Source organism: Rattus rattus, chromosome 8 (genome assembly GCF_011064425.1).
Source record: "Rattus rattus isolate New Zealand chromosome 8, Rrattus_CSIRO_v1, whole genome shotgun sequence".
Lineage (NCBI taxonomy): Eukaryota > Metazoa > Chordata > Mammalia > Rodentia > Muridae > Rattus > Rattus rattus.
In genome coordinates this window covers 53,834,164-53,842,043 of record NC_046161.1, presented here as the reverse complement: position 1 = coordinate 53,842,043, position 7,880 = coordinate 53,834,164, and the positions used below count along the sequence as shown (strand labels likewise).

Genomic DNA, 7,880 nt, shown 5'->3' with positions numbered 1-7,880 from the left:
GTATCAACTTTTAATTTCCTTTTTCCTCCCAGAGGGAATGTCTCTTACCAGTGTGATGAATCTGCCTCACCCCTTTCTATTAAAAAAATAAATAAATAAAGCCTTCCTATAGGTAATTTGAGCATTTGTCTATACTTTAAATATCATTGTTTGCAATTAGTTCAAAACCAACCTGAATATTACACTCTTCTGAAGTTGGCAGAATATCTGAACTCAGTCAACCAGAGGCTGAGGACACCCGATGGGTGCCCCTGTGCACACAGTTGCGGCAAGCTTAAGGGGAAGTCCCGGGACCTGGGATGGGTTAAAGCGACGTGTAGAACATGCACATCCTGTCTCTCTGCACTGACTCTGCTCACAGGAGCAGCCTGATGGAACCCCCCCAGCTTGTGCTGGGTGCAAAACCTAGAGGGTGAGATTGAGAGCTGACCCCCACTGTCACCCCAGATGTGGTAAGGTTCCAAGGACATGGTGTGGTCCATACTGGGGTCTTTGGTGCTCAGGAAGTGCAAAGCCCCATGCCATTGGTATGTCTCTGTCTAAAATGGCCTTCTGTGCAGTGCCCTTGCCCTGCCCACCACAGATGCTTGTGGGAACGCTGCTTTGTCCTTCCCGAGAACCCAAGTTTGCACTGTGCTAAGGGAGGGCCCCCCTCAAACCAAACAGCTTTCTTTATCTGTTAAAATGAAAATAAGCAAAAATCTAGGAGCATAGCCACCTTTCAGACTTGAAGAGGAACAAAAACAGAGAGACCCCATATCTCAAAAGTGATCTGCCACATCGCTCTGCACACGTGTGTGTCCGCACATGTGTGTGTCTGTGTGTGCACAAAGCCAAGTCTATACACTCATGTTCAGCAAGCAACACACCGGTCATGCTGCTGAGTTAGAACATACATATTCTGCATTCTTTGTTTATTCCACTTCATAGTTGTGCTATGACGTCATTTAATTTTTACTGTCAGCACACACTGAAGTCTGTTGTCTTGCTAGGTGGCATAGGATATTTTAGTAACCATATTTTTATGCACTGCTTTAAGTAAAAGAACGAGACCATGTATAGGATAAATATTCTAGAAACAACACAAGGAGGTCAAAGAGTATGTGCACATTTCAAACTTAGAGCGATGGAGCCTGACTGCTCTCCACAGTTAGCATCTGTGTGTGAGCTCATGCACACTGAGAGAAGCAGATGTCAGCTCCCAGCAGAGGACTTGGGGACATGAGCTTCCAAACTCTCTAATTCTTACTTAAGGTAGAAAAGAGTTGAGGTTCTCCTGGTCCATGTCTTCCTAGGTGATATGTGCATTATGAGTGAAACTGAGAGATTTTTATGGCTTTTAGCTGTTTGTATGTTTGTTGGGGAGGGACCATCTTCCATGACCTTCGACAATTCCCCACTGTTTTGTTTTATATGTATGAGTATTTTGTTGTGTGCCACATGTGTTACCTGTGCCCCAGGAGGCCAGAAGTGGGTGTTGGATTTCCCGGGACTGGGGTTATAGATGTTTGAGAGCCACCCTCTGGGTCTGGGAATTGAAGCTGGGTGTTCTGCAAAAGCAGTAAGTGCTCTTACCAATGAGCCATATCTCCAGCCCCTTATTACTGACTTTTAATAATGTTTTAAATATGAGAGAAATGAGTATTTCCTAAATTACCACTGTTATTTCAAATGAGCTCCTACTGCATCCTGGCCAGTGGCAAAACTCTCCCCTTTTTCATCTTTTTCAACTCAATGTGCAAAGGCATCTCACTTCTGTGGTGTGCTGCCTCTCCTAGGAGAACCTTTCAATGGGCAGTTGGAAACAGAAGATGGGCGGCCAGGAGGACAGAGAAGAGAGGGAGAAGAACCAGGAGAAGGAAGACTCACGTGAGAGGCCCCTGAAGTATTCACATCAGAATCCACGCCAGACCTTCCCAGTCAGGCATCCGGAGAGATTCTCTTCCCAATCGACCAGATAACTTAGTGCCTCCAGCACCACAGCACCCCAGGCGAAACCGGGACCACAACTGGAAGCAGCTGGGGACAACAGAATGCTCCACCACCTGTGGGAAAGGTAAGCCTGTGTGGAAATCCCAAGCCAGGCAGCTAAGGGAGAGATGCCCGGCGGCTGGGCCAGCCCTCACCTGCATGACCCACCTGCGAGACGGCTCGCTCATGTGGCATACAGGGTTAGAGGTCCCCAAGGTAACCCTGTCTCATCCAGTAGTGAGACTTTAGGATTCAGAAATCAGTGCTCCCACCCGTTTATCGCAGTGAGAGAGGACAGATTTGAGTGAGCAAGTGGACACGTGGGCCAAGTCCAGGAGAGCAGCTTCCAGGGGGTCCCTTCCAGCAATGCTATGTAACAGTTCACACCAAAGCCTACCAACCTGGGGTGCTCACCCAAGCCTTGGGGCACAGGTGTTTACAAAAGCGTTCCCAGGCCTTACTCTAGCACCCCAGAGGCCACCCTGACACAGTAAACCAGGGCATGAGGCACACAGAAACAGACGACCTTCACTGTCACCCTAGACCTTCACGACTCAAGATCTCAAGCATAGGAAACACTCAGGCAGAGTCTTGCCATGCCCCAAGATTGTGCCCTAGAAGCTACTCAACAAAGGTAGACAATTAAAAAAATACAGAGCAAGGCTGTGAGGGTGCACGTCTTTAATCCCAGCAGAAGCAAGTGGATTTCTGAGTTTGAGACCAGCCTGGTCTACAGAGTGAGTTCCAGGACAGCCAAAAGACACCATGTTCTGAGTTGAGCTTTCCCTGTGGCTATAGTATAGTCCATAATCAGAGAACATACCCACATACTTCAGTCTAAAAATTGAGAAATCAGGTTTATAGATGGCTGGGGTGAATGACATGATCTAAAGGTTTCAGGGGAAACAACGTGCGTCTTGGGGTCTTGGCATTTCACTGCAAGCTTTCATCTCCCTCCCCTCCCTTTTGTACACTCGTGATGAAAATTTTAATCCCAGGTTCACCCAGTGTCCTAGCCCAGTCGGCCAGGATCACCAGAGAAAAGCCCTGCCCTCACAATGTCATGTTTGTTCACTGTTGCAAGAAGGGAGCCGTGTGCCAGAGGCAGCCTCTCTCCATGGAAAAGGCAGACAGTACAGCACTGAGGAGAAAGATGGAGTTTCAGTGAATTGAGACAAAATGATGTTTTGATAGGCTGAAAGCAAAATTGGCTGCAGTTTTATATCAAGGGTGACATGTGTGAAGGGGTCCTCATCAGGTCTAGACTGTAACGCGGATCCAGGGCCCTTCCTTTGGCAACTCCAAAGTCAGGAAAGATGGGGAAATCAGTTTCTGGAAACCCTTGTGTAGCTCTGCCCTGTGATCTGGAAATTGACTCTGCCTCTGGTTCAGGGTGACTTACGGTCCTCCCTGCAAGGAAACACCCGGAACTGTGTAGGTACAATCTTCTTCCTCTATAGCCTGAGGGCATCTTATTCTGTGGTTGCCCTGAAACAGTTGTTCTCTGAGGAGAAGATGTTACTATAGAAACAAAAGCTGTGCCCCATTCCAAGCTTCCTAAAACCTGGAAGGCTCTGAAATCCACCCCAGACATTGATTTGATGATTAGCTGTTGTTTGGGTTTTTTGTTTTGTTTTGTTCTTTTCTCTTCAAGAGACTTGAATCTGGGCTGGGGAGATGGCTCAGTGTGTATGAATGCTTGCTGTGAAAGCATGGAGACCTGAGTTCAAATCCCAAAACCCACATAAAAGTTGGATGTGGGACATAAACCTCTATAATCTCAGCTCCCTTAGAGAGATGGGAGGCAGAGACATGAAAACCCCCAAATGCCTACCCTGGCCTGCACAGCAGAAAACAAGGAAACCTGTCTTGAATAAAAGTAGAAAATGAAGACCAACATGCCAGGTTATCCTCTGACGTTTATACATGTGACCAGAGAGAGAGACAGAGAAAGACAGAGAGAGACGGAGACAGAGACAGAGAGAGATCAGATCCAAGAGAGTCTTGGATCTGAGGGTATTTTTTTTCAAACAAGCCCTGGCCTGATGGCCTTGGGGACGAGAACTTAAGTCTTTGATTCTTTTTTATCTGGGGGTGACAGGATAGGAGTAGGTGGCTGGAATTCTTTATGTTCCAAGCCTTGGTGATTCCACAGTGATTGATCCCACCTGGTGATTGGAGATTTAACGTATGAGCCCTTGATGCGCTCACTTTACTGTGCTCAGACTCTGTGAGAGGAGAACGTGGTCTGAAGGGCAGCTGTGCCGGCTTCTATTGTAAGTTTGTAAGGGGAAATGAGATACCTGTAGACTGTGTCTTGACAGAGGTGGACAGCTAAGATAACTGCCAAAGGCCAAAGCCATTTTAATAAGATTTTATCCTAGGCATTACAGAGATAAGCAGAATATCTCAGCACTGACACAGGAACCTGAGATCCACTCCGTTCCAACTCCTGTGCCACTTATGAATTGGTGTGGTGCCCAGAGAGCTCAGAAGAAACTGCCACTGCGTGGTTTGCAGTGCAGAATTATGTGTGTAGAAGATTCCCCCCCACCCTGGGTAGAGACCACACGATAATGATGTGTGGATATAGTGAGGTAGGGGCTGAAGAGCTTGATCATCCAGGTGGCCATTCAGCAGGCCCCTCTCTGTTCTGTGTCAGGCACGATGGAGAAACACTGCAGAGTCCAAGTGCCCTCAGCCTGCCCCCAACTGCCTTCCCCTCCCTCCATTACTGCCCTCAGACACCTGACCAGCACACTCCTCTTCATACGCCACATTAGTCCCATTTCTGTGACAAAAGATATGACAAGAAGCAAAGCTGAGGTAGGAAGGGGGTGTTGTGGCTCTCAGCATGAGCGTCGATCATGGTAGGAAGTGATGGCAACAGACGCTGGGAGCAGCTGCCCACACTGCATGCACAGTCGGGAGGAAGAGGGCTGTGAATACCTGTGCTCAGCTCCCTTTCTCCTTTTATTTAGCCTGGGGCCCAAGCCCAGGGAATGGAGCTGCCCACAGTTACGGTGGGTCTTCTCACCTTAGTTAATCTAGAAGTTCCCTCCACACACATGTTTAGAGCTGGTCTCTCTCATAGGTGAGTTTCCAAGGTTACAATATTAACCATCGTTTGTTCCAAGCCCCAGCTCTGGTGTCCCCTCCACTGTGGAGCCTGCCTGATGTGTGTCAAGTAAGCACTCTTTCTTGGGAACTCGCAGCACTTTGGGTCACATTCCTTGGTTGGCTGGAATGTCTCCTCAGGTTTCCGCTTCATAGCTCAGCATCATGGTGAGCACATGATGTTTCTCTGTGTGAGCTCCTCAGATGTTTCCTGAGTAAAGGATACATTGTTACCACATTTTAAATGTACACAATATGAACTACCAGAAAAGACACAAGAGTTTATACTTATATTTTTCTTGCCTTTACCCATGCTCTGTGAATAGCATAAAGAATATGAATTTATTTTTCTAAATTAAAGTGTGGGGCTGAAGTGTGGTTAAGAGCACTGGCTGCTCTTCCAGAGGTCCTGAGTTCAACTCCCAGCAACCACATGGTGGCTCACAACCATCTGTCATGGGATCTGATGCCCTCTTCTGGTGTGTCTGAAGACAGCTACAGTGTACTCATATACATAAAATAAATAAATCTATTTTAAAAAATTGCGTGTATGTGCCTGCATAAGTTTATGTGCACTACATGTATGAAGTTCCCAAAGAGTCCAGAAGGGGGACATCAGAGCCCCCAAAACTGGTGGTTGTGAATCACCATGAGGAGGATGGTGGGAGCTGACCCAAGATCTTATGGAAGTATTCCTAACTACTGATCCATCTCTCCAGTCCCAAGAATGTAAATTTGAAGGTCCAAATTAAATCATGTTTTTCTAAGGCAGCCTTTACTTTTTACACTGTACACACACACACACACACACACACAGAATGTGAAGTATGAAATGTAATATCCACATGGTCCATTTCAAATATGTAGCCCGTACATATGCACACCCATGTGTGCGTGTGTGTGCCACACTTGGCATTTGCTGCTCTAGATTTCCAAGGTGACTGTCCCATTCTCTTCTCTACCCAGCAAACGGACTGGCTCTGAAGCTAGAAAGTTTCCGAGCGGTGCCTTGAAAATAAAGCATTAGCGGATCTATTTCCCTTCCTCTCCCTGTGACAAACAGCGAGAGCTGGCGGCCACCTCCTGTGCTCCCTCCAGTGAGCATTCCCAACCTTCGCAGCCGGGCCACAATATCGTCACCTACAAAGTTCCTGCTCACACGCCTTGCAATCAAGTTCATTTTTTTGTTTTAGTTTTTGTTTTGTTTATTTGTTGTTGTTGGTGGTGGTGGTGGTGGTAGTGGTGGTTTTGGTTGTTTTTGTTGTTGTTGTTGTTGTTGGGTTTTTTTTTTTTACAACTTTTGTCTCTAGCAACTTTCGTAGCTACATTTGGCTACAATGCAGCCCTTGGGCCACAGGATGGACACCCCTGGAACCCTGCGCTTCCATAAAAGTGGTGGCAGCAGACGTGCAGGGCATGGCCAGTGCAATGCAGACACACAAGGCACTGGGTAAACTGAGTCCTCAGCACAGGTGACAAGTGTGCCCGCACTGGGTACTCCTCAGCTACACAGCCCAAGGCCCTGTCCTCGAGAGATCGTCACCTGTCCCTCACAAATGCCCAGACCTCTGCCAGCCTCCTGGTTTGGCTCTCTTGGTTCCTATATTTCTAAGTCTGGGGTTACTCAATTTTTTCTTTTCTTTCTTTCTTTGTTTTAAATAATCCTTTTTTAAAAAGATTTATTTATTTTATGTATCTGATATGCTGTAGCTGTCCTTGGACACACCGAAAGAGGGCATTAGACCCCGTTGCAGATGGTTGTGAGCCACCATGGAGTTACTGGAAACTGAACTCAGGATCTCTGGAGGAACAGTTGTTGCTCTTAATCGCTGAGCCATCTCTCCAGCACCCCCTTTTCCCCAACTTTTTCTTAACCCTTCTTTCATGTAACTATGCTGTCTCACAGACCTCGACACCATTCCCCGGTTTCTGCTTCCGTTCCCAGTGTGCTGTGCTTCTGTGTTGACCAGTATCCCTTCATGGGAGCCTGGACAACTTTCTCAGGTTCATCCTGCTGCCTGAAGGCCGGCCAGCGTCTCCCCAACACCCTGTCCTTCTGTTAGCAGCCAGAGACTCACTGGAGACAAGGACAGTTCTTTCTGCAGACACTAAAGCTAACCCGAAGAAAGAAACCATTGCAGTCACAAGAGGCAAAAGTTATCAAGCTGATGTTTCCTCAGAACCAGAGAGACAAAGAGCCTCTCATTTCCTCTGCTTGGTACCTTTCCATGGAGCTGGACCATGGACAATGAGCAGTGCATGTACGAGCAGTCAGATGGGAGGAGAGGCAAGCAGTGGCCATCTGCCAGACAACCCCAAGCAAGGGCCATCTTCCCAGGCACAGAGCATTCCTACCGTATCCTGTATCGTTTGTGCTGTGTGTATTAGGTTTCCCCTTCTGCGAGCGCCAAGCAGTTGGGGTACCTTACTTAGCTTCTCAATCCACAAAGCCGTAAGTGGAAAAGTTAGACTCATGGGGTCTAGAGGGAAAGGATCGGGCTGCCTAAGAACTTTGCCTAATCCTCTAATAGCCGAGTTTCAAATGCACACTGCAGGCTGTGGACTGGGTCTTACTCCTCTTTGTAACTTAGCACAGTGTCTTAACATTGGCTGAATTTAATTTAAAATTATCTTCTGGAGCAGGATAGATGGCTCAGCAGTTAAGAGCACTGACTGCTCTTCCTGAAGGTCCAGGTTCAATTTCTAGCACCCACAAGGCTGCTGACAACTGTCTGTCATTCCAATTCCAGGGGATTTGACACTCTCTTCTGTGGCCCCTGCTCAAATATGGT

At 47.4% G+C, this 7,880-nt stretch overlaps 1 protein-coding gene across 1 annotated transcript in view; it reads left to right on the top strand.

The window, feature by feature from the left end:
• The window catches only part of LOC116908186 (thrombospondin type-1 domain-containing protein 4-like), a 26,064-nt gene that overhangs the window by 14,504 nt on the left and 3,680 nt on the right, over positions 1-7,880 (top strand). Inside the window, exons 2-3 of the mRNA XM_032911473.1 lie at positions 1,779-1,869; positions 1,958-2,056. Of these exons, the coding sequence (XP_032767364.1) occupies positions 1,779-1,869; positions 1,958-2,056 (190 nt within the window). The remainder of the gene's footprint in view (positions 1-1,778; positions 1,870-1,957; positions 2,057-7,880) is intronic.